A 26,210-nucleotide genomic window follows, 5' to 3' on the forward strand; every position below is an offset into this window, starting at 1 on the left:
CAAACAAACAAACAAAAACAAAAACCAGGAAAGTGGATAACTGAAAATACTCAGGGCTGGGAGGGTCATAACTCCAAGAAGATTCAGTTATGGCCTCTAACATTCATCATGTTCAATGTTTTGTTTTGATTGCTACAAAGTGGGAATACCAATCAGCTTACACTGGATTATGTCTGGTCTATCTGAAGAATCCCAGATGGACCTCTGAGGGCCAGAACTGGGAAAGTGATGCACTCAGCGCAAGGATCTTCTATGACGTTGCCTAGCGTGGCTTCTCTGCAGTCACTCGACCTGTGGATGGGGACCAGCCCTACGTGTTTCCAGCAGAGGGAATTAATTACTAAAACTTTACACTAAATCCCCTACATCCAAACATATGAACGAGAGCACGTGCGTAAGTCCAACCAAGTTAGCCTAGGCACCCAACTAACACAACTGGCTATATAGTACTGTGATAGGATTATAATACTTTCGACACAAATAGTACATAAGAAACAAAAAAATAAAACATTTTTCATCTTACAGTACAGTTCCTTGAAAAGTACAGCAGTGCCAACAACATCACTGCTGCTGTTAGTGCTTACTTATGGACATCCTGGGCTTGAAATAAAGATACTAAACTATTGTATTCTATACAGTGCTGTCTGTCAGTCTCTCAGTCGTGTCCGACTCTTTGCGATCCCATGGACCGTAGCACGCTAGACCTCCCTGTCCATCACCAAATCCTGGAGTTCACCCAAAATCATGTGCATTGAATTGGTGATGCCATCCAACCATCTCATCCTCTGTCGTCCCCTTCTCCTCCTGCCCTCAATCTTTCCCAGCATCAGGGTCTTTTCAAATGAGTCAGCTCTTCGCATCAGGTGGCCAAAGTAATGGAGCTTCAGCTTCAAAATCAGTCCTTCCAATGAATACCTAGGACTGATCTCCTTTAGGATGGACTTGTTGGATGTCCCTGCAGTCCAAGGGACTCTCAAGAGTCTTCTCCAACACCACAGTTCAAAAGCATCAATTCTTTGGCGCTCAGCTTTCCGTATAGTCCAACTCTCACATCCATACATGACTATTGGAAAAACCATAGCCTTGACTAGACAGACCTTTGTGGACAAAGTAATGTCTCTGCTTTTTAATATGCTGTCTAGGTTGGTCATAACTTTCCTTCCAAGCAGTAAATATCTTTTAATTTCATGGCTGCAATCACCATCTGCAGTGATTTTGGAGCCCAGAAAATTAAAGTCAGCCATTTATAGATGGGCAAATAGATGTTTCTCCATCTATTTCCCATGAAGTGATGGGACCAGATGCCATGATCTTTGTTTTCTGAATGTTGAGCTTCAAGCCAACTTTTTCACTCTCCTCTTTCACTGTCATCAAGAGGCTCTTTAGTTCTTCTTCACTTTCTGCCATAAGGGTGGTGTCATCTGCATATCTGAGGTGATTGATATTTCTCCCGGCAATCTTGATTCCAGCTTGTGCTTCCTCCAGCCCAGCATTTCTCATGATGTACTCTGCATATAAGTTAAATAAGCAGGGTGACAATATACAGCCTTGACGTACTCCTTTTCCTATCTGTAACCAGTCTGTTGTTCCATGTCCAGTTCTAACTGTTGCTTCCTGACCTGCATATAGGTTTCTCAAGAGGCAGGTCAGGTGGTCTGGGATTCCCATCTCTTTCAGAATTTTCCACAGTTTATTGTGATCCACACAGTCAAAGGCTTTGGCATAGTCAATAAAGCAGAAATAGATGTTTTTCTGGAACTCTCTTGTTTTTTCGATGATCCAGCAGATGTTGGCAATTTGATCTCTGGTTCCTCTGCCTGTTCTAAAACCAGCTTGAACATTTGGAAGTTCACAATTCACATATTGCTGAAGCCTGGCTTGGAGAATTTTGAGCATTACTTTACTAGCATGTGAGATGAATGCAATTGTGTGGTAGTTTGAGCATTCTTTGGCATTACCTTTCTTTGGGATTGGAATGAAAACTGACCTTTTCCAGTCCTGTGGCTACTACTGAGTTTTCCAAATTTGCTGGCATATTGAGTGCAGCACTTTCACAGCATTATCTTTCAGGATTTGAAATAGCTCAACTGGAATTCCATCACCTCCACTAGCTTTGTGCTTAGTGATGCTTCCTAAGGCCCACTTGTCTGGCTCTAGGTGAGTGATCATATCATTGTGATTATCTGGGCCGTGGAGATCTTTTTTGTGCAGTTCTTCTGTGTATTCTTGCCACCTCTTCTTAATATCTTCTGCTGTACAGTACACAAAAGCACAACCACTTGTAGAGGATGCACACATGTGACAATGTACGCCAGACACATGAACTAATGTACAAGACTGGACATGCAAATGCATGCTCACATTGTTGAAAGTTTATAACTTGAAGGTCGTATATAGAGGACTTATTGTACTCACTTTCACAGAATCCCCACAGGGCCTTCCAGGGTGTCTCTGTTGATTTCAGGACAAGAAGGACAGAAGGAAGTAGGTTCCACCTCCAGAGAGAGGTATGAACTCTTCAGGTAAGGGATGCTATCAAGGCTGGTTAAGAAACCAGTGTGGTAGAATGTTAGTAACGCCCCCTGAGTCATTGCTTGGAAACTCCGAGAAGGCAAAGCTGGCTTCCAGGATCCCAGCAAGTCTTGCTGTCACTTTTCTGTGTGCTCTGTACTTTCCTTCACAGAACCAGACCTTGCCTTCTTCTGATGATTATAACAGGGCTACTGGTCAGGCCTCACCTGCCAGAGCAAGGGCATGCAACTGTAAGGGCATAACCAGTGAGACATTCCAGACCATTCACAGGCCTGAGTCCAGGGTCAACAGAGTTGCCCTGCAGGGTCACTGGGGGAGAGAGGGGTCTCTCTCTTCAAACTGAGATCCTGAGTACTAGTCACTTTTACATTCCTTTGCTTGGATTTCTTCAGTGTGTTTTCCTGCCTGAAAGGACCAGTTGGATCATTTGTTTTCTTGGTTGCTATCTGTATTCTGCACTGGAATATAAGCTCTGGAGAGCAGAGCCCACACTGTCTGGTTCACCATGTATGATCAGTGCTTGGAACAGTGTCTGGCCCACAGCAAGTGTGTGATATGTATTTGTTGAATGACGAAACTCTACATACTAGGTGAGGAGGCTGCCGGAAGTCACCCTGCCAGGACACAGGAGGCAGAGACAGCAAGAAACAGAGAGAGAAGGAGAGGCGGGGAGGGCTCTGTCACTGGAGCTCCCATGTCTCACCATGTCAATGCAGGGGGCAGGATCCCGAACTCTCCCACTGAGATGTGCTGAGGAACAAATGTGCCTGGCTAAGTGTATTACCAATCATACTAACATCTCTTTCAGTGCACTTATGGCTATTACTTGATAATAACAATAATATTTAACTAAAATAAGTGCCACAATATGGACAAAGGACTTAAAAAGAGTCCTGCGTTACAACCCAAAGTTCAAAATGGATCTATATGAGCCCCTGGGGATATGACTTCATGATCTAAGAAGTAAGTATAAATGGGGGAGAGAGACGAAACTCCTTGGAGAAAAACCCCAGTGATATACATAGATTCCACTCCCTCCCCAGGAAGCGGAGACCAATTTGCTTACTTCCAGTGTGGGGTAGGTATCATGACGCACTTCCAAAACAGGAAGAAGGAAAGGGAAACATAGTAATTTACAGCACAGAAGCCTGGCAAGGTGGTCCAGTGGCTAAGACTGCAGGGAGCTTGGGTTTGATCATTGGTCAAGAAACTCGATCCCATAAGCTGCAATTAAAGATCTCATATGCCATAACAATGACCCAGCACAACCAATAAAATAAAATAAAATATTCAAAAAGAAAAGAAAAAAAAAAAAAAGGAAAGGTGGTTATCAACTTTAGTGGTGCCACAGGTAGAGATGAGATTCCTCCAGACAGAATGTCATGAGGAGGGCATTTCACTTCTGAGACAGTCTTGCCAAAGACCTATATAACCTCAGTCTGATCACGAGAGGATACACATTTGAGGGATATTTATAAATTCCTTATCAGTTCACACTTCTGAAGGATCAAGGTCAATCATGAAAGAAAAACAAAAAAAAGACTGAGAAAATGTCAGAGACTAAAGGAGACTGTGGACATAAATGGTAGAACTGGTAAAGCCTGATGTTTAGTAACAGCAGCATACCCATGTTGGTATGTCAGTTTTGACAAGTTGGCAGTCGTTACATAAGATGTTGGCATCCCCAATGGCTCAGCAGGTAAAGAATCTGCCTGCAATGCAAGAGACACAGCAGATGCGGGTTCTTTCCCTGGGTCAGGAAGATCCCCTGGAAAAGGAAATGGCAACCCACCTCCAGTATTCTTGCCTGGGAAATCCCATGGACAGAGGAGCCTGGAGGGCTACAGTCTAAAGGATAGCAGAGTCAGACACAACTGAACACACACATACACAAGATGCTAACATTAGGGAAAACTGGACTCTATCTGCTACTTTTACATTTTTTCTTCAAGATGAAAATTCTTCCAAATAAAAGTGTATATTAAAAACGAAAAAAGAACTCTACAAAGGGACGACAGATTGAGAATACTAAGAACACAAGCATGTGACCAGCAAGAAAACAGCTGAGCTGATACTTCTGTTCCCAACACAAACTCTTTCTTAGCTACATCCCTAAGTACAGAAATGCCTAATTAGATCTGACAAGAAATTGGTTAAAGAAAAATTTAATCCTCAAGACTACTTCAAAAACAATTTACAACCATGATCATTAAGGAAGAATTTCACCCCAAGTGTGTATTATGCCTCGTGATATTACTTAACGTTAGTACAAAGATGCATGATTAGCAAGACGTTTAAAAACAAAGCATCCAGAATATGAAGATGAGCCTCTACAAATTTTTGATGATGTTTTAAGTCTTCAGACAGCCAGTCTTGAACTTTACAGCGTTCACTAAAACCCCATGAAAAGGGTTTTGCAGTCTCTTTGGAGATTTCATACATCAAAATGAAAGATAATAAAATCCAATAAGGAAAACACTTGTTTTTCCTGCCTTGGCAAAAATGGCTGGAAAAATACACAGAAGATAATCTGGTAACAAATGAAGTAAATTCCTTGGTCAGCAAATATTGTAGGAAGAGTCCTAGAAAACAGATGATGAAAGCCTGAAGAAACCAGTATTAGAACAAATTACATGGGAGATTTGCTATAGAGTTAAATCAAAGTACAGAGGAGTCTAACGTGCATCATCTTATGTTATTTGCAAGATTCTGTTTAGAAAATGAAATACACAAAAAGCAACTCCCCAGTGAGTGCTACAGGAAAGATGTCCTGGGGAAACTCTATTCTGCGCAGCGAATTCCTACTTCAATGACGACAACGTTTTATGGAGCGTGCCTGTGCGGAATCACCGAAGGTACAGTTGCTTTAACTGGAAGAACAAAAGGATTCTAAGGAAAGTTACAGAGGGAGTGCCCCTCACTAAATTCCTGTACTGCACCACTGATGCGCAAGTCTGTAACAAAACACTGGAAGCCCGCGTGCATCAGTACTTTGGTACTATTATTATCGATGGCGTCGATTTGGGTAACTATAAAGACTGAAGATATCACAGACTTTTTCCAATACATTCTACACACCAATGAGAATGAAAGCCTCTGGCCAACATAAAGCTTCACCAGTTAACTCATGGCAAAGAGGTATAATCGATGGCGTATGTAAAGATGAGTCATGCATTTCTGCTTTTATGAAAAAATGGTTGTCGGTGGTATGCTATCTCACGCTTTTGGAAAAAAAATACACCCCTGAATCTGACCCTTCAATGTAAATGTGGTGAATGTAGAAGTAACTCCTTTTATAAAGAAATCTGTAACACAGATGGAGCTTTTAGAAATAAATATTTGAAATTGTTTCCCTCTTTATATAGGGATTTTTAGGTAAAAAATGAGTTTGTTCCCTATCAAACTCATCATCTCTCCATTCTTAAAAACTTCAGGGACTCATGTCCATAATTAACAAATACTGCTTAGTTGGTGCGCCACTGTCTCAAAATCCTTCTCCTTCTCAACAGAGCCCAGTGTATCTGGGGAAGTGTTTCTTATGGTGGGCTTCTCAGGAACCTGTCCCAAAGGCATTCCACAGTCACAGTTCTCTGTGCTGACACAGAATATGTGGGGGAAAAGGCTGGCGGATCCATACAACTGGTCGGATTTCCCTGGTGCAGGATTTTATAAGGTGGCATCCAGTACAGTACATAGTATACAGAAGTCCCCTCTCGCCAGCTCTCCTCTGTCTTAAAGAAAATCCATTAACAGTTCTCAGAACCGTTTGGCCACATGCTCCACAAAGTGCCATTATAGCAAGGCAAACTCTCCAAGGGTCATCACCTGGCTTCGAGGGTTGATGTTTCCAGGAATAAATGTACCTCAACTTCATCAGCTTTGTGTAACTAAGCCAGCGATGGATAACTTAAATCAATAATAATCAAAGGAGTTAAGTTCTAAAAATTACCCAATGAGCCAAGAATGGGTTAGTGCTGAGGAAAGACGAAAGACTAAGGCTAAAAGCACCTTAAGTCCCTCCCACTGAGTGAGCCGTTCTCTAGCACAATGTCAAGACATCAGGTGATGGGCCACCCATCACTGCTTAACCTGGGGTGAGCCCCTTCCCCTCTGCGGGTCCCTGATTCCGGTCTGTGAAATGTAAGCATGGGAATGGATGAGAGAGAAGACACCTGGTTCACAGGGTTTGCCTACTAGTCTGATTGAATATTATCCCAAGAGAGAGTGCAATCAATACTCACAGGTTGTTAATAATAAGAATCCTAGCTCAGCTCCGGAGAAGGCAATGGCAAGCCACTCCAGTACTCCTGCCTAGAAAATCCCATGGATGGAGGAGCCTGGTAGGCTGCAGTCCCTGGGGTCGCTAGGGGTCGGACACAACTGAGCGACTTTACTTTCACTTTTCCCTTTCACACATTGGAGAAGGAAATGGCAACCCACTCCAGTGTTCTTGCCTGGAGAATCCCAGGGACGGGGGAGCCTGGTGGGCTTCCGTCTATGGGGTCACACAGAGTTGGACACGACTGAAGTGACTTAGCAGCAGCAGCAGCAGCAGCTCAGCTCAGTGTTCTGTGATGACCCAGAGGGGTGGGATGGGGAAGGTGTTGGGAAGGAGGCTCAAGAAGGAGGGAATATATGTATACCTATGGCTGGTTCACAGTGCTGTACAACAGAAACTAACATAGCATTGTAAAGCAACTATACTCCAATTAAAAATAAATAAAAATTCATATATCAAAAGGAAAATAAAACAAAGGACCTATCTTTAATGGACTGGAGTATAACTCACAATGGAAATACAGCAGGCATGCACCTTTTCACGTCAAATAACAGCCCAGAAATAGACAAACAAAAAGACAAGAAAACAAAAGACCACAACTGAGATGTGTTATAGGAAAACATTTTTTTAATAGGCTGGGGCTCTTTAGTGCTGCCATGTGGAAAACCATCCTCTTCTTTGAAAACAAATGGAATTAAGAAATTGGCAGTTTTTTTTTTTTTTTAAAGAATACTAGGTATAAGATATACAGACTACTATATATAAAGCAGATAAACAATAAGACCTACTATATAGCACAGGGAACTATATTCAGTGTCTTGTAATTACCTATAATGGAAAAGATTCTGAAAAAATACATATGTGTGTGTATATGTTTATATATATATACACACATAAACATATATATGTATATATACACACACATACATATATAAGTGAATCATTTTGTTATACACCTGAAACTAACACAATATTCTAAATCAACTATCAGTTCAGTTCAGTTCAACTATACTTCAATTTAAAAAAATACAAAAGGCAAAAAAGAAAGAATTCCAGGCTTACTATGTGTCTCATAGCCTCTAATGCTAGGCTTACTACATGTCTCATATTAATGTACCACTTCTTTTAATCTTTGCATCTCCTCCGTAGAATGATTACTTCCCTGCTTTCTCAGATGAGGACAAGGTGCGGAGAGGTTAACTAGCCCAATGACAGCCCTGCAGTCTGGTCCACAGTGGGTGCTCCCCAGTTTGCTGGGTGAATGGGTGATTCCTAGGTATGAGCCACAGAGCTATGGTGCCCAAAGACAGGCTCCTTGGAGAGGGGCCAGCCACCCCATATTTAATCCCAGAACTCCTCGGTTTACCAGCCATGGCAGTGCATGGAAACAATAAAAAACTCGGGTCCTCGGACGTGGGTCATGCAATGAAATCAAAAGGCACTGGCCTGAAGGAAAGAGCGGGCTGGATAGAAGGTGGTAATTCTAGATTTTAGATCTTCTCCCCCAACACAACTGTTTTTTCTTCCTCGATCCATCCCAATCTTCCAAAATCAACCTCACCATTCATCATTCTTATTACCCTCTCTCAGGCTTCCCCTGCTTCATTTTTCACTGCAGTCTGCTTAGCTACGGCAAGCTCAGGATGCTAATCCATAGCGGTCCCTTATCTTCCTCAAAAGATGCGAAATCTGACACCTCTCTAAGTATTATAAAATGTTTTAAAACTTGAGTTATGTGCTACTTCTCTTATGCAAATGCTACAGATTGCCTCTAGGAACATAGATCATTTCCCCATATGGATGGCATGTTTTCTCTTGGTTTTTCTCCTCTCCTTTAGGGTTTTTCTGTTTAAGTGCATGCAGTTCCCAATTCAAAAATTCAGCATCTGTGCCTGCTGCTCCAGATTCAAATGTTCTTTCAAGGAGAGAATGTTTTACTAAGGGTCTCTGTTCTGGGGTTAGCGCTCAAAAATCCACTTAATTTAAAGAGGGTTCACAAGAATTTGGGCCTCCCAGGTGACGCTAGTGGTAAATAACTTGCCTGCAGATGCAGGAGACGTTAAGAGACGCGGGTTTGATCTCTGGTTTGGGAAGATCCCCCTGGAGAAGGGCATGACAACCCACTTCAGTATTCTCACCTGGAAAATCCCATGGACAGAGGAGCCTGATAGGCTACAGTCCATGGGATCTCAAAGAGTCAGACATGACTGAAGTGACTTAGCACACACGCATGCACAAGAATAATTCTACAGAATTGTTAACTAACATAAAACATTTTTCTGGGAAAATACATTCAGGTGGGAACTCAGAAGACAGCTCTGGACTGGGACTGAGACAGACAGCTCACCTCTGTCATACTGAGCTGTGTGATTTGGAGCAAGTAAGTGACTAATGTGTATGATGCTTCATTTTCTGATGTATAAAATAGACTGAACAGAATTCACCCGGTGAAACCTCTGTCAAGATTAAGTGACACCATGCTTGGAACACCATTCCCATCCAATCTACCTAGAATATTCCATTCCATCCTTTGAGGTCCTGGTTACAGCTGGCCTCCTCTGAGATGTTTCCTGTTGATCCCAGAAAGGGGTCAGTGCCTTCTTGGCAGGTGTTTCTGTAGCCATGGAGCCATCCCTATTGCTTGCCTACCCAGCATCTGGTTTGCCCTTCCTAACTTGCATGTGAGTTTCCACTCCCCATTCTCCAAGTCCCTGAGTAGAGAAGCAACAGGGAAAAGACTTGGAGAGGTGGCCAGCCGGGTGTTTGGGGGCTGAAGAGTGACATGAGGGCAGAGGACACGGAAGCAGTCGAATTTGGATAACAAGATACAGAAATCCCTCCAAGACACAGATGGCGTCACGCTCCCAACTAGACAAGGCTCCTCCTGCTGCTCTCATTCTCCCTTTATTTCCCTGCTTCACAGCACTTAGGGCTTCCCTGGTGGTTCAGACAGTAAAGAATCCACCTGCAACACGGGAGACCTGGGTTTGATCCCTGGGTTGGGAAGATCCCCTGGAGAAGGGAACGGCAACCCACTCCAGTATTCTCGCCTGGAGAATCCCATGGACGGAGGACCCTGGCAGGCTATGTGGGGTCGCAAAGAGTCAGACACGACTGAGTGACTAACACTATCACATCTTCCCTTTTCACAGCACTTAGCAGGCTGCGCTGGGCTTTTCTGTTTCCTTACTGGTTAATCCTAGTCTGTGACCTTCCCAAGGGCAGGAATCATGGCTTACTCAACCTTGGGCTGTTCAGACCTGAGGACTGGACCCTCTGCTTGCCACTTCCTGGCCTTGTCCATTATTTCTGACCAGGGCTTCCTCACCTAATAGTCTACTCAAGACTCAAGGACCAGAGAGTTTCCTAGAATCTCTTCCTGTCTCCCTCCTTTAAGCCAGCCCACAGCTTCTTTGCTGGTCTCCTGAGTCTGCATTCCTGGTGAAGGAATAAAAAGTTGCTCCTTTGGGTCCTTCTCTTTTAAGACTCAGCCAGGGAAGGCTGAGTCATCAAGCTTTAGGATGGAAGAGATAAAAATGAAGGTCTTTGAAACACAAAAGGCTGAGGTAAAGTCAAGTGCATTTCAATGGAGCACTCAAGGGGCCTGGCTGAGAATGGGGCAGAGAATAATGGCCTCCAATTTATTGAGAATCTTGTAACTGAGCCTGAGAGGTTTAAGTGACTTACTCAAGTCCTTCAGAGACAGAACTGGTAAGAGGCAGAACTGTCATTAGAATTTACAAGATTGCTTAGCTCCAAAAGCCTATCTACTTCTGCCTCCTCAATGAAACCATTTCTCCCCTTAGACCTTCTCTTAACCAACCTATACTTAGCACAAAGTTGTCGGCTGACATCCAGGGCAGGCTAGATGCCAAGGCTGGTAAACCCTTCTCTAGCAGGAAGTGGGAGCCTATTAGCTCCTACACTTCAGCTCTGTGCTACCAGGAGGAAGCTGCATTTGTTACCAAATGTGTTTCTATGCCACTTCTACTTCAAATGTGATTGGAAATGCAATTAAACATTCTTTGAATTAAGTGAGAGTCACTATTTCCATGAAAGGCAAGTAAAACATTCTGGAGCAACTCAATAAAAATAAATGACTAAAAAAAAAAAAAGAAAATTGACTGTCAGATGAGGTATGGGTGAGATGAGCGTAAAAGAGTGGAGGAAATGCAAAAATCCAGGACTCTTCTCCAGTTGATTTGTGAAGGTCCTTAAGTTCTTGCTTAACTTGAGGGAACCGTGAGAACCACAGAGAACCAGGAGGAGAGTAACTGTCGTACTGCACAATCCGCCACAAAAGACCTGGCCCTAGTTTGCCCTAAAGGACAGTCAAGTTAACATATTTCTGTGATTCTTGCTTAAGCTGACATCTGCCATCATCTGACCCAGCTCAGGTGCCTGTGGCTCCCTCAGGTGGGCTTCTCAGGTTGGCTACCCTTTTGGGCAATGGAGTGTGAACTGATGGAGAGCAGGGCTCAGGGTGCCCTGGATACTCCCCAGGAAGTAATAATCATCAGCAAACAGGAGGTTCTTCGTAGATGTTGAACACAATGAATAAATGAATGAAGAGGGTGGGAGGAAGAAGAAAGAAAACATCAAAGTTGCACCTTTAACTGGAATCTGAGGCTCAAGTTGCCCGAGAAGGACCTGCAGACATGCTGGGTTCTCAGACCACCTCTTTAGGCTCCTCATCAATGTTCAAACTCTGATAAGACCCAGAGGGTGGGGCTCAGACCTTCCAATCTCTCTGCCTCATCCCTTAATTCTCTCCCCCCACTCCAGGGCAGTTCCTCTTCTTATATGTGGCCTGTATTTCAGGGTTCAGTGTCAGCCTTTGTGAGATAAGCTATAAGTGGGTAAAATGACTTCTAGGTTTATCTAAAAAGATATGGATGAATAAACTTGGTTTAAATCATTCTTTGTGGTTTTGTCATATCATGGAAATTCCTCTACTTACGTATAGAAGAGGCTGCCAAAGAGGGTTCACAAATCATTGTCACTTTGAACCCATCAAATGAAATAATGAAGCAACCACTAAGCAAAATCAAATTTGCTGCATCAGTGCCTAAGCTGTATGTGACCAGTGCAGCTTTGTCTGCAGCATCGTGAGGACCTGTAACAGTGCCTGCCGTATAGTACCACTCAGGAAAGACTGGAACACAAACACATTGGTACATGCGTGGTGGGAAGACGGGACACACACTTGGAGACCAAGCTTTGTTGGTATCTAGATAATGTTAAAATTGAAAGTTCACAACTGTGGCTGCTGATACAGAGCTATTCAGAAATCACGCCAAATATACTGGCTTAGGACTGGTTTCTTTAATGAAGCTCATACTAATCCTTCTAGGAACAACCAATTTCATAGGATACTTGCCAAGTTCCTTCCACCCCTATAATTTTTTTACTGCGGTAAAATATACATAAAAGCTACCATTTTAAGCATTTCTAAGTGTACAGTTCAGGGCCCTTAGCACATTCACATAGGGTGCAACCATCACCACTGTCCATCTCCAGAACTTTCTCAGCATCCCAGACTCAAACTCTGTACCCATTAACTCCACATTCTCCCCTCATCCCAGCCCCTGGGAACCTTTATTCTACTTTCTGTATCTGTGAATTTGACTATTCTAGGTATCTCACGTAAGTGGACTCATACAATATTTGTCCTGTGTTTGGAGTATTTCACTGACTACGTCTTCAAAGGTCATCAATGCTATAGCCTGTGTCATAATTTCCTTCTTTTTTAAGGTCTGCCAAGGTTTTTAGTTGCACTGATACTGGTGGAAGTTTTATCTTTTTCTTTTTGATATGCAAATAATACTTGAGAGTTTAAGTCTACCACATCCTCTCCTACTCAAACAATATCATTTAGTATGAGGACACGGGACCTGACTTCCATCTGTCTCCGTTTGCTTTCTACAGGAAGTCATCCACGTCTCACTTTTTGACCAATTACAGTCAAGCCCTAGGTTGTAAAACAGGCATGACTCCAATTTTACAAGATGGTGCCAGCTGGATTGTACCCACTTATACTTCCATCAGATTTAAACTGAAGAAAGTAGGGAAAACCACTAGACGTTTCAGGTATGACCCAAGTCAAATCCCTTATGATTATACAGTAGAAATGACAAATAGATTCAAGGGATTAGATCAGATAGAGTGCGTGAAGAACTATGGATGGAGGTTCATGACACTGTACAGGAGGCAGGGATCAAGACCATCCCCAAGAAAAAGAAGTGCAAAAAGGCAAAATGGTTGTCTGAAGAGGCCTTACAAATAGCTGAGAAAAGAAGAGAAGCCAAAGGCAAAGGAGAAAAGGAAAGATTTACCCATTTGAATGCAGAGTTCCAAAGACTAGCAAGGGAAGATGAGAAAGCCTTCCTCAGTGATCAATGCGAAGAAATAGAGGAAAACAGTAGAATGGGAAAGACTAGAGCTCTCTTCAGGAAAATTAGAGATACCAAGGGAACATTTCATGCAAAGATGGGCACAATTAAAAGACAGAAATGGTATGGACCTAACAGAAGAAGATATTGAGAAGAGGTGGCAAGAATACACAGAAGAACTGTACAAAAAAGATCTTCATGACCTAGATAACCACGATGGTGTGACCACTCACCTGGAGCCAGACATCTTGGAATGTGAAGTCAAGTGGGCCTTAGGAAGCATCACTACGAACAAAGCTAGTGGAGGTGATACAATTCCAGTTGAGCTATTTCAAATCCTAAAAGATGATGCTATGAAAGTGCTGCATTCAATATGCCAGCAAAAGTGGAAAACTCAGCAGTGGCCACAGGACTGGAAAAGGTCAGTTTTCATTCCAATCCCAAAGAAAGGCAATGCCAAAGAATGCTCAAACTACCGCACAATTGCACTCATCTCACACGCTAGTAAAGTCATGCTAAAATTCTCCAAGCCAGGCTTCAACAGTACGTGAACAATGAACTTCCAGATGTTCAAGCTGGATTTAGAAAAGGCAGAGGAACCACAGATCAAATTGCCAACATCTGCTGGATCATCGAAAAAGCAAGAGAGTTCCAGGAAAACATCTACTTCTGCTTTATTGACTATGCCAAAGCCTTTGACTGTGTGGATCACCACAAACTGTGGAAAATTCTTAAAGAGATGGGAATACCAGACCACCTGACCTGTCTCCTGAGAAACTTGTATGCAGGTCAGGAAGCAACAGTTAGAACTGGACATGAAAAACAGACTGATTCCAAATAGGAAAATGAGTACATCAAAGCTGCATATTGTCACCCTGCTTATTTAACTTATATGCAGAGTACATCATGGGAAATGCTGGGGTGGATGAAGCACAAGCTGGAATCAAGATTGCTGGGAGAAATATCAATAACCTCAGATATGCAGATGACACCACCCTTATGGCAGAAAGTGAAGAAGAGCTAAAGAGTGTCTTGATGAAAGTGGAAGAGGAGAGTGAAAAAGCTGGCGTAAAACTCAACATTCAGACTACTAAGATCATGGCATCCGATCCAATCACTTCATGGTGCATAGATGGAGAAACAATGTTAACAGTGACATACTTTATTTTTTTTTTGGCTCCAAAATCACTGCAGATGCTGACTGCAGCCATGAAGTTAAAAAATGCTTGATCCTTGGAAGAAAAGTTATTATCAACCTAGACAGCTTATTAAAAAAGGAGAGGCATTACTTTGTCAACAAAGGTCCATCTAGTCAAAGCTAGGTGTCTCCAGTAGTCATGTATGGATGTGAGAGTTGGACTAGAAAGAAAGCTGAGTGCTGAAGAATTGATGCTTTTGAACTGTGGTGGTGAAGAAGCCTGTTGAGAGTCCCTTGGACTGCAAGGAGATCCAATCAGTCCATCCTAAAGGAAATCAGTCCTGAATATTCATTGGAAGGACTGATGCTGAAACTGAAACTCCAATACTTTGGCCACCAGATGTGAAGAACTGACTCACTAGAAAAGACCCTGATGCTGGGAAAGATTGAAAGCAGGAGGAAAAGGGGACGACAGAGGATAAGATGGTTGGATAGCATCAGTGATTGGATGGACATGAGTTTGAGTAAGCTTCAGGAGTTGGTGATGGACAGGGAAGCCTGGTGCGCCACAGTCCATGGGGTCGCAAAGAGTCAGACACAACTGAGTGACTGAACTGCACTGAACTGACACTTCCATGAACACTATAGGGGAGGGACTTCCCTGGCGGTCCAGTGGTTAAGAGTCCACCTTCCAATATAGGCTCCTGGGCTTGATACCTGGTTGGGGAGCTAAGGTCCCACATGAAATAAATAAATAATAGCTAATAATTAAAAAAGAGTACTGATTTCATTCTTTGTCACCAGTGAAACTTAGGAACAGTCAAGGTAAACACTAAAAAAAAGAAACTAAAATAACAAAACACACAGTATAGAAGTGTTCCTGCTGATAAATGAGACTGTATTACTGCCACTTTTCCAATTATCTGTGGTCTTAATTTTCACTTCCCTGGTTAACAAAAAGGTTGTCCATCCTTTCAAGTGTTTATTGGCCATTTTCTTTGTAATTCTGTGAAATGATTCTATAGCTTTCACGTTTTGCTTAAAAATTAAAAATATTTCTATACTTTGTTTACTAGTCCTTTGTTAGTGCTACATGTTGCAACTATTTCTTTTCTCTTTGATACTACTTTGATGAGTTATTAATTTCAACGTGGTTGAATTCACTGATGTTTTCATTTTGATATATATGCTTTTGGTGTCTTGGGCTTTCTTGGTGGCTCAGACGGTAAGGAATCTGCCTGCAGTGCAGGAGATCTGAATTTGATCTCTGCATTGGAATGATCCCCTGGAGAAGGGAAAGGCTACCCACTCCAGTGGACAGTGCTAAAACATTCTCTTGCCTGGAGAATTCCATGGCAAGAGGAGCCTTGGCAGGCTAGAGTCCATGGGGTCACAAAGAGTTGGACACAACTGATCAACTATCACTTTTGGTGTCTTACTGAGTAAATTCTTTCCTATTCTAAGGTAATAGGCTAGTTTCCTAGTTTTTTAAAAATAAATGTTTAATTTGGCCTTTCACTTTTTATTTTTTTGCTTGTGCTGTTTGGCATGTGGGATCTTAGCCTCCTTGCCAGGGATTAAACCTGTGCCCCCTGCAGTGAAAATGTGGAATCTTAACCACTGGACTGCCAGGGAAGCCCTCTGGCCTTTAAATCTCTACTCTATGAGAATAAGTTCTGTGTATGGTGTGAGACAGGGACCCATTTTCATTTTTTCTTGATTCTCATACATAATCAAGTGTCTCAACACCATTTATGGAAAATTACATCTTCTCTCCAGCAATGCCATCTCAATATAAGTCTCATATAATGTCATATATCAAATTTTCATAAACATGTGGGTGTTCCTGTGCTTCCTATTGTTTTCATTTTTTAGCACAGCCATAAGCAAATGCTTAGCAAAAGCTTACTGTAGGTTTTCAGTAGATACTATTCATAAGAGGTTTTGTCACAAACAAATAATTTCCCTGCATCTATTTAGATAACCAGACAGTGTTTCTCCTTTAACCTATTAACATGCTAAATGACTGCTGTGGATTTTTTCAGTGTTAGACCACTTTTGGATTTCCTGGAATAAATCCAACTTGGCCATGATGTATGATCTGTTTTATACAGGGCTGGATTTGGTCTGCTAATATTTTGCTTAAGATTTTTACATCAATATTCATGAATGAGATAGGAATGCAATTTTCCTTTTTTTGTAATCTCCTTGACCGGTTTTGGTATGAAGGATAGCTTGGCCTCACTGAATGAATTAAAAAGTGTCCTCTTTTCCTATTCCCTGGAAAAGTTGACTTAAAACTGGAAATAGCTTTTGATTAAAAAAAATTGGTAGAACAACTTTTTTTCACTATCGAGGGCTGCTACTCTCTTTCTAAGGAAGCTTAATGACTAAAAAATAATCCAGACTTTTTATTTTTCCTTAAGTCAGTTATAGTAAATTATACATTTCTTTTTTAAAACTTTTATTATTATTATTTTTCACTTTTCTCTTTTTATTTTAAATTTATTTATTTTAATTGGAGAAAAATTACTTTACAATATTGCATTGGTTTTGCCATACATTGACATGAACCCATCCTGGGTGTACATGTATTCCCCATCTTGAACCCCCCTCCCACCTCCCTCCCCATAGGAATATGTTCCTTTCACAGTTTTCAAATTTATTGACATAATTTTGTTCACAGTATCCTCATATTATTCCCTATAACTCTGCTTTATCTCCTAGACCGAAAGCCCCATAAGTGAGAGGCTTTTGTGTGCTTTAATCTTTGTTGTATTCCTAAAACTCAGAAGAATCACTGGGCTGAAAAAAATTTGGAGAATGAATGAATTAATGAAATTGCATGTGTGCCTACTGATTGATTTATTGGTGAGTTCTCTAGTTTTTCCTCAATGACTCCTGCCATGGTTTTGTCTATTTTATTGGTGTCTTTCAAAGAACTAACTTTGAATTTGTTGAAGATTTTGTTGATCAATTTCTGCTTCTTTTTTAACTTTCTTTGAATTTATCCTAATATTTTTCATATACCATCGTAAGTTGTATAGTTGGCGTAATTTTCAGGCTTTTAAGCATTTAAGGCTATAAGTTTCCTTTTATGTTTATTTCATTTCACTAATTTTAGCACATACTATTTTTATTTTCATTCAGTTCTAAGTACTTTTCAGTTTCAATTATGATTTCTGTTTAGAACCATGAGTATGATTTCGTATGATTCTTTGAAATGTGCTGAGATTTGTTTTATGGTCTAATATGTGGTTACTCTTTAATAAATGTCCGATGTAAGCTTGATAAGAATATATATCATTTTTTCATGTCTGATCTTTCAATTTGAAAATGATATGTTAAAATATTCTACTATGATAGCAGACTTGTCAGTTTCTCTTTGGAGTTCTATTCAGGCTTGCAAACATATATGCTACAGCATGACAGGCACACAAGTTTAGAATTCTTTTATCTTCTTGATGTACTGTATGTTTTTGAGTTGTGACCATCTCTGTACCTACCAATGCTTTGTCTGATATCAAGCTAGTTACCTAGTTTCCTTTGGATTTCTGCTTGATATTCTTTCCAAAGTTTTTACTGTCAAACTTAATGGGTTGTTTTGTATTAGGCATATCTTTTGTAAATGGCATATGCTGGATATTGTTTCCTATTCAATATGACAACCTATCTCCTTACTGGCAAAATTAGTTTATTTGATTATCAATATATCTGGACTTATTTATATCATCTTGATTTTTTGTTCTCTACTTCTTCCTAGTTTTACTTTCACTTATTTTTTTTTCTTTTCTTGCAATCTAATTTTTCTTTTAAATAATTGAGGTGTTTTATTTGGTTGTTTGGTTTTTCTTATTCCATATCATCCCACCTCCTTTTTCAATTCTATGAGAGCTTAATCCTGAAATGTTAGCATGCATTGGTAAAAGTGAAAATGCTAGTCACTCAGTCGTGTCCAACTCTGCAATCCCATTGACTGCAGTCTGCCAGGCTCCTCTGTCCATGGGATTCTCCAGTAAAGAATACTGGAGTGGGTAGCCATTTCCTTTTCCAGGTAGTCTTCCTGACCCAGGGATCAAACCAAGGTATCCTGCAATGCAGGCAGATTCTTTACCATCTGAGCCATCAGGGAAGCCCGTGCATACAGTGCTAACTTATCTCGTACCCCTCTACAAAGCAATAATTTCAGAGTACTTTAATTCTCATCATTTCCCTCCTGATTACACACTGTCATTTTCTGATAATTTAGGAATAATGTTTTTAAACCAACATGCCATATTATTATTATTATTACTATTATTGCAATCATTTAGAAACTCTTTTTAGAGTTTGGATACATTTCTAACTTGTTTGTTCAACATTCCTTCTTGAATGTGGAACCATTTTCCCACGGATTCCAAAACATACCCTTTGGAAGTTGCTTTGCATATGTATGTTGATGGTAAATCCTCTTTGTTTTTACTCATCTAGATATTCCTCTCTCATGCTGGAAAGATTGTTTTCATAGGTATACAATGTGTTGTTATTGTCTCTCAGCACATGGAAGGTATTCTTTTTACTCTTTTTGGACATCCATTGCTGTTGGAACTCTCATCACACATGGAATTGCTGTGTAGAGAATCTGTCTTTTCACTCTGGCTACTTTTAAAACCACTTTTCTTTACCTTGGTGAAATTTCACTGCTGTTAAGTCTAAATATGGCTTTCTCATTATTTAAACTGTTTTGCAAACACAATCCTTTCTCTTTAAACTGCTTAGAAAACACACGGATACATTTTAACAGTTGAAAAATTCCCACTCACCATCCCATCCAGTGATGCCTCACTTCCAATTTTTCTCTTTTCTTTCCTATAATCTAATTAGACACATCCCAGTATCTTATCTTCCCTCTGTTTTTCTATCTTTTTTTCCCACTGTGCTGTGTTGGGTAATTTCCTCAGAGATTTCTTCCTGTTCACTAAATCTCTCTTCAGCTGGCACTAATCTATTGCTTAACATATTCATTTACTTTGTAATTTCAATAATTATATTTTTCACTTCTAAAAGTTCTAGTTGATCTAAATAGGCCTATTCATCTTTGGTAATCTCTTGTTCTTCTAATCTACTTTCAATATTCATTTTTTATTTCTTATATAATACAAGGGAAAGCAAGGGAATTCTGGAAAAAGTGTCTACTTCTGGTTCACTGACTACACTAAAGCCTTTGACTGTGTGGATCACAACAAACTGAAAAATTCTTAAAGAGATGGGAATACCAAACCACCTTACCGGCCTCCTGAGAAACCTGTATGCAGTTCAAGAAGCAACAGTTAGAACTGGACACAGAACAACAAAATGGTTCAAAATTGGGAAAGGAGTATGGTAAGGCTGTGTATAGTCACCCTGCTTATTTAACTCAGATGCAGAATACACCATGCAAATGCTGGGCTGGATGAATCACAAGATGGAGTCAATTGCCAGGAAAAATATTAATAACCTCAGATATGCAGAGGACACCAGAAAGTGAAGAGGAACTAAAGAGCCTCTTGGGGAAAGGGAAAGAGGAGAGTGAAAAAGTTGGCTTAAAACTCAACATTCAGAAAACTAAGAGTATGGCATCCAGTCCAATCACTTCATAGCAAATAGATGGGGAAACAATGGAAACAGTGACAGACTTTATTGTCTTGTGCTCCAAAATCACTGCAGATGGTGACTGCAGCCATGAAATTAAAAGATGCTTGCTCCTTGGAAGGAAAGCTATGACCAACCTAGATAGCATATTAAAAAGCAGAGACATCACTGCCCACAAAGGTCTGTACAGTCAAAGCTATGGTTTTTCCAATAGTCATGTATGGATGTGAGAGTTGGACCATAAAGAAGGCTGAGTGCTGAAGAATTGATGCTTTCAAACTGCAGGGCTGGAGAAGACTCTTGAGAGTCCAAGGGATCTCCAGCAAGGAGATCAAACCAGTCAATCCTAAAGGAAATCAGTCCTGAATATTCATTGGAAGGACTGATGCTGAAGCTGAAGCTCCAATACTTCGGCCATGTGATGCAAAGAGCCAACTCATTAGAAAAGACCCTGATGCTGGGAAAGATTGAGGGCAAGGAAGAGGGGGCAACAGAGGATGAGATGGTTGAATGGCATCATCGACTCAATGGACATAAGTTTGAGCAAACTCTGTGAGATGGTGAAAGAGAACTATTATTTCATGCAACTCATGATAGCATTTCCTTGTTTGAACAAATATACAGTTATCTACCTTGACACCAGGCTCCCAGCCACCAAGAATCAGCAAATACCCAGCATGTATCACATCCAGCTGTTTTTTATCAGTCTGGAGTCACACATTATCATTGTTTTCTGGACTCTGCTTACTTCATTTACCATATGAACTGATCAACTATGCCTTCAAAACATTAAAAAAATTTTATGCAGCATATTTAGGTGTTCTTTATAAGGCTGTTTTTACTTTCCTCCCCTTTGAACTTTTTGTTCATGATTTTCTTAGAAATATGTGTATTTCATCTGTTTTCCTTATGTCTATGAAGTACATGGCCTATTGAATAAATTGCATAAATGCTGATTGAAAGAATGAATAATGCAAGTACTTCTGTTTTAAATATTTTGCAATGAACTTCAACTGTGTTTAAAAAGACAGTTCTTTCTTTTTGACTCTGTGATCTTACTCCTGAGAAGGTGTGAACTTTGAGCTGTTGATTTAACATATTTATATTTGCGAAAATTTGGAAACAACTAAGGTATCAGTTATGGCTATGCAATGGAAGGGTATAAAATTCCATGTATATTGTGACCATAAATAAGACATAACATGCACACGATGTATACATGGACCACATAATGTAGACACAGACCAAAAGTCAGTAAGAAAAGGCTGACTTATTAGAAAAGTAAGGTTTGGTCCCCTTTTCCTTTTTATAACTTGCAATTATTGTTACCACATTGTCACTTGGGCAATGGGTATAAATTTTTAATGAAATAAACTCTCTATGGATACACGTATCTTGTTCCTCTTTGTTACGGCCAGAGGGCAAACACACTTGGTGCCGGACAGGCCTAGGTTAAATGGTTAAGCTGTCATTTAATAGCTGAAGTCAGCTCTTCACTCCTTCACAACTATAGGTAAGGAATTCTGACACACCGCTTAACTCTGGGCTCAGTCCCACAGTTCCTTTGGTGCACAGGATGCCAGCAAAAGGGATTCAGGTTTCCTTATGTGCCCAAGGGCTTCCTTTTCTACCTCTGCTTTGCTGGGAGAACAAGCTAGACTGGCCAGGTGATGGGGCACAGTAGGTACTAGAGGAAAACCAAGTTGCGCTAGCCACCAGACTCCTGGTCTGAAGCTGACCACAGACATTTGGCTAAGCCATTAAGTATCAGACAATCATCCAGCAAACTTTTAGGCTTATCAACTAAATTGTCTACAATTAGATGATTTAATCAATGATTAAATAAAAGATTTAAGCCCTTATTAGAATAGCTTGTTATGCAGCATTATCTATGGCAGTAGGTAACCGACACATCCCTTATTCTTTATTTAATGCTAGACCCTGCCAGGTGTGCTTGGAGACGCCACAGTGAAGGCTTTTCTGTCACTGTCCCTTCTCCCTGGGGTTGAGTGAGAAATTTATGCTATCATAACTAGCTATCCGTATATGTGTGTTAGTTGCTCAGTCATGACAGACTCTTTGCAACCCCATGGGGTACAGCCCACCAGGTTCCTCCGCCCATGGGATTTCCCAGGCAAGAATACTGGAGTGGGTTGCCATTTCCTTCTCCAAGACCCTTCTCCAGGGGATCTTCCTGACTCTGGGATTGAACCTGGGTCTCCTGAATTGCAGGCAGACTCTTTACCATCTGAGCCATCAGGGAAGCCCTAGCTATCCATACAGCTATCCAACAGCTCATCTCATTGATAGCTATCAGAGCATCTGTCATTTTTTTAAAAACATTTATTTCTTCACTTGTTTCTCTGTTCCTCTCTGCAAAGAATGATTTGAATGTAGAAAATAAATTGTTCATATACATATCTACAGCATCTGGCTGTATAACATCTACAGAGTAGACCCTCCCTAAATGCTTTGTTTGAATTAAATGATTGGATCTGGGGAGCTGACATGAACCCAAACAGCCAGCAGCAGGTGGCAGGAAGCATAACCACACAAGCTGGTTCTTGTGCTGGGAGGCCTTATGCTTTCCAGAAAGCCCAAACAAGGCAGGTGGGGAACCAAACAAAGAAGAAAAGCACATTCATTCTGCTCTCCTGCACCCTTCTCTCTTTCTCCACACTGCACACAGGCTCCGAGCCACTCATGCCCTGAAGGGTGCTGCCCCATCCGGGTTCCCTCTGCCACTGCTGGGCACCTCACTCTACCCGGGGGGTGAGCCGATGCCCACCAGGGCCTTCCTTATCCTACCTTTAGATCAGACACGTCTCTGTAGCACTGCTCGGAGCGGGTGTGGTCGGACAGCTGCACATTCCAGAAGCAGGGCAGCTGATACACGAGGAAGGGGTTTTGTTTGATGACGGCGTTGAAAATGTCCTGGGGGATAAAAGCCAGAGACAACTGTCAAACAGTCAAATGGGCTCAGCTTGTGATGCTGGCTCTTGAGGCATGACATCTCCTGTGCAATCTCTCATGAGCCTTCAGCTTGGAGCACAGGCTGGCTTGCCCTGCTGGGCATTTCCCGTGCCTTTTATCTCTAGAAACCAAGAAATCTTGTTTGGATAGATCCCCCTACACTATGGGGAATGCCCCATGCTGACTTGATGCTCACGGGTCCTGCTGGTCTCAGTGATCCCCTTCCAGCAAAGGGACATGGGCGCAGACACAGAGCATTCTTTCCACTTGAACTGGTATATAATAAATGAAGTCGCTTTTCCGGCCCTCTTCTCACCTCACAGAGGAACCCCGTGTCATCCATCCTGAGCCTCCTGGAGAGGAAACTGTGTGATGACAAGTTGCTCCGCTGATTCACGGGCTGAGACAAATTATACATCCTGCTCCAGCCGCATTTCCTGGGGCTCTGGGCAGACTTGATGATGGATGTGCATGGGATTCCTATGGGCCAGGGTGCCTGTATCTGCGCTCCTCATCTCCAAATTCAACTCTGAGTTTTCTATGGGGCTTTCCCTCTTTCCAGCTCTTCTCCAAGCTCCTGCACCACCAGGCCATGCTTATTAACTAGCTGCTGACAAGTGGTGCCAGAAGGTGAATTATGGGCCTTCACAGAAGGAGATGGCTGAATAAACTATCCTCATTGGACATGGACATGCAATTGCTAGCTTTTGGGGACACGCTCAAGTCATTGTGACCCGACTTGAAATATGATGATGGAGGACAATTTTCCCCTCAGGTTTAAAACAGCTACCTGGGTAATTTTTAACTCATTCATTATACCATATCTCCTGTATGAAAAAGGAAATTAGTTTCTGGATGCTTGGGAAATACTGAATAATAACAATGCTAAAAAAAAATAGTAAAGTAACCCTACAGAGTTTCTTGTTTTCCTTCATTCTAGAAAACTCTGCAAGAATTCAGTGAATCAGGCAGCTGAATGATGAACAAAAACAAGGACAGTGGGCTTGCTTTTTGGTTGAACAGGAAAGAATAACATGCAGCAAACTCAGAGATATCTTTACATTTTGAGATGGCCACATATAACATGGGAATCTCAGAATCAAGATGTGTGACGCTAGTAGATTCAAAGTCAAAGGCTCAGCAAAAATGAGAAATGGGGATTTTATGAATTTATGTTAGTTGCTTGCTGTAGTTCATGGACTTTTTCAGACTGGCTGATTAAAAGCTGATTTCACCAGCCAAGGAGGTTTATCCCTTTTATTTAAATTCATTCCCCTTGAGGATGGGGGTCACAGTACAGGAGCTAAGCAAAAGGCTTGGCTTTAAAAGTTTGATTTTATTTGCCACAATGGCAAATGAAATCTTGTCTGGGAAATATGCCTTGGCATTTCGGAATCTCAGGGGGCAGGCACTGTGCATTCTACATTGAGGTGAAGACTGTGACCTCCGCTTAACACACCAAATTATCATTTACTTGTGAGTCTACATCAATAAACTATGAACTTTCTGAGGCCAAGGATTCTGTCCTTCATTTTTCCCTGTAATCCTATTTCTGAACATAGTTCCTGGCATGCACAGTGTGCAGGAAAAAGTGTGATAAACACGGATGAACAAGGGGAATGAATTAAGGAGTGGGCTGTGGTCTGAGGCTGGCAAGAATGAGGCAGATCTATCCAAGTGTGAAGTCATGCAAGAGATGGAAAAATAACGTAGACCCAGCCCCATGCAAGTTTGAGAAGCAGCATACCAGGAGGCTTGGGAATAACCGTACCTTCTAGAATGGTGACTCACCTGGTCAGCTAAGGACGTAGAAAGCATGCCCATCAGCTCCCTCTCTGCGGTCAGCCTCCACATCTGCTCCCACTTCATCTTCCGCAGCTTATCTAGAAGCAGCAGGATCACTCCTGGACAACAGCATAGGATGAAAAAACCACAGATAAGAGAGCCAGGCAAGCCTGACCATGTGTTTTGGAGACGAACATGCCTGCGTTCACCCCAGGCTCTGCCAGGTACTTGGTATGAGACATTAAACAGTCTCTCTGAAATATCCTCACTGTATGGAGAATATTAACACAGATTTCAGAAGCTGCTGCAGGGACCAAGTGAGATGGGCAAAGGAGCCTAGCACTCCCTGGAGATGGATGGTGATGATGGTCGTACAACATTGTGAATGTACCTAATGCCACTGAACTGTACACTTAAAGACAGTTAAAATGGCATTTTTATCTTTTGTATATTTTACCACCAGAAAAAAGGAGCCTAGCACCGCACACCCAACACATGGTACATACCTTGTAAACACAGATTCTCTCCTGTTTTTCCCCAGATAAATGACAACCTACTGAGGGTTAGCTGATAGATGCTGTTTGTACAACCTGTGTCATTTATCTTTACAGAAACAAAGCAGATCCTCTCTGACTTTATTATGGGTGTGTCTTTGCCAATTTGCTTGATACCTCCTGACAAGCCATATGAGCTCATTGCAGTATTGCTGGTTTTAACAGCTTTCTTTGGCCCATTTCTTCTACCCAATTTAGTAGAAAATGCCAGTTTCTACCTGGCATTAGACACAGGTAGAAACTATGGTGAAGGCTGTGCCAATGCTGGGTGTTCAAGATGGGACCCTAAGTGCCTTCAAGTTCATAAGAAACTAATTGTCAGAGGTTGCTTCCTCCTCCTCTCCACCCTCGTTTTTTGAGGTGGGGTTTATGGGAGAGACTTGAGTGAATGGGGGATTGTATAGGAAGGGAAGGGACTTCCTGGTGGCTCAGTGGTAAAGAATCTACCTGCCAATGCAGGAGATGCGGGTTTGATCCCTGGGTCAGAAAGATCCCCTGGAGAAGGAAATGGCAACACACTCCAGTATTCTTGTCCAGGGGAAATCCCATGGACAGAGGAGCCTGGCAGGCTACAGTTCATGGGTTTGCAAAGAGTTGAACAGACTGAGCACACTCTACCACTCAGGAAGGGAAACTGTCATTTTATACACCTTTGTATTTTTAAAAATGTTAAAAACAACTAAATGTATTATTCGGGTAAAAATAAATTAGTAAAAGTCTAAAAAGAAAAGTACATGTCTGGCTTAGCTGAATAGCTTAGGAGTGAGTCTACTAACCGCATGGCGAGCGTATGCAGAGAAGGTACACAGCACAGAACACAAAGAGCTGAAAGGATACCCCTGCAGGCCACTGCAGTTAATCTGGTGGATGGAATTGTGGCACCCATGGGCTCCCAAATCAATCCTCCTCAGGAAGCTTAGCTCAGCAGAACAGTCAGTGGAGAAAAC

The 26,210-nt window shown here is 41.6% G+C and overlaps 1 protein-coding gene across 6 annotated transcripts in view; it reads right to left on the reverse strand.

The window, feature by feature from the left end:
* Window positions 1-26,210, reverse strand: part of LARGE1 (LARGE xylosyl- and glucuronyltransferase 1) — a 612,983-nt gene that overhangs the window by 65,656 nt on the left and 521,117 nt on the right. For all 6 annotated transcript variants that reach the window (XM_055396700.2, XM_088837172.1, XM_055396699.2 and 3 more), the window contains exons 8-9: window positions 24,716-24,828; window positions 22,760-22,885 (exon numbers count right to left, since the gene is read on the reverse strand). In XM_055396700.2, coding sequence (XP_055252675.1) covers window positions 22,760-22,885; window positions 24,716-24,828 — 239 coding nt within the window. The remainder of the gene's footprint in view (window positions 1-22,759; window positions 22,886-24,715; window positions 24,829-26,210) is intronic.

This window comes from Moschus berezovskii, chromosome 6 (assembly GCF_049115385.1).
Source record: "Moschus berezovskii isolate FMDL1 chromosome 6, NW_MosBer_1.0, whole genome shotgun sequence".
Lineage (NCBI taxonomy): Eukaryota > Metazoa > Chordata > Mammalia > Artiodactyla > Moschidae > Moschus > Moschus berezovskii.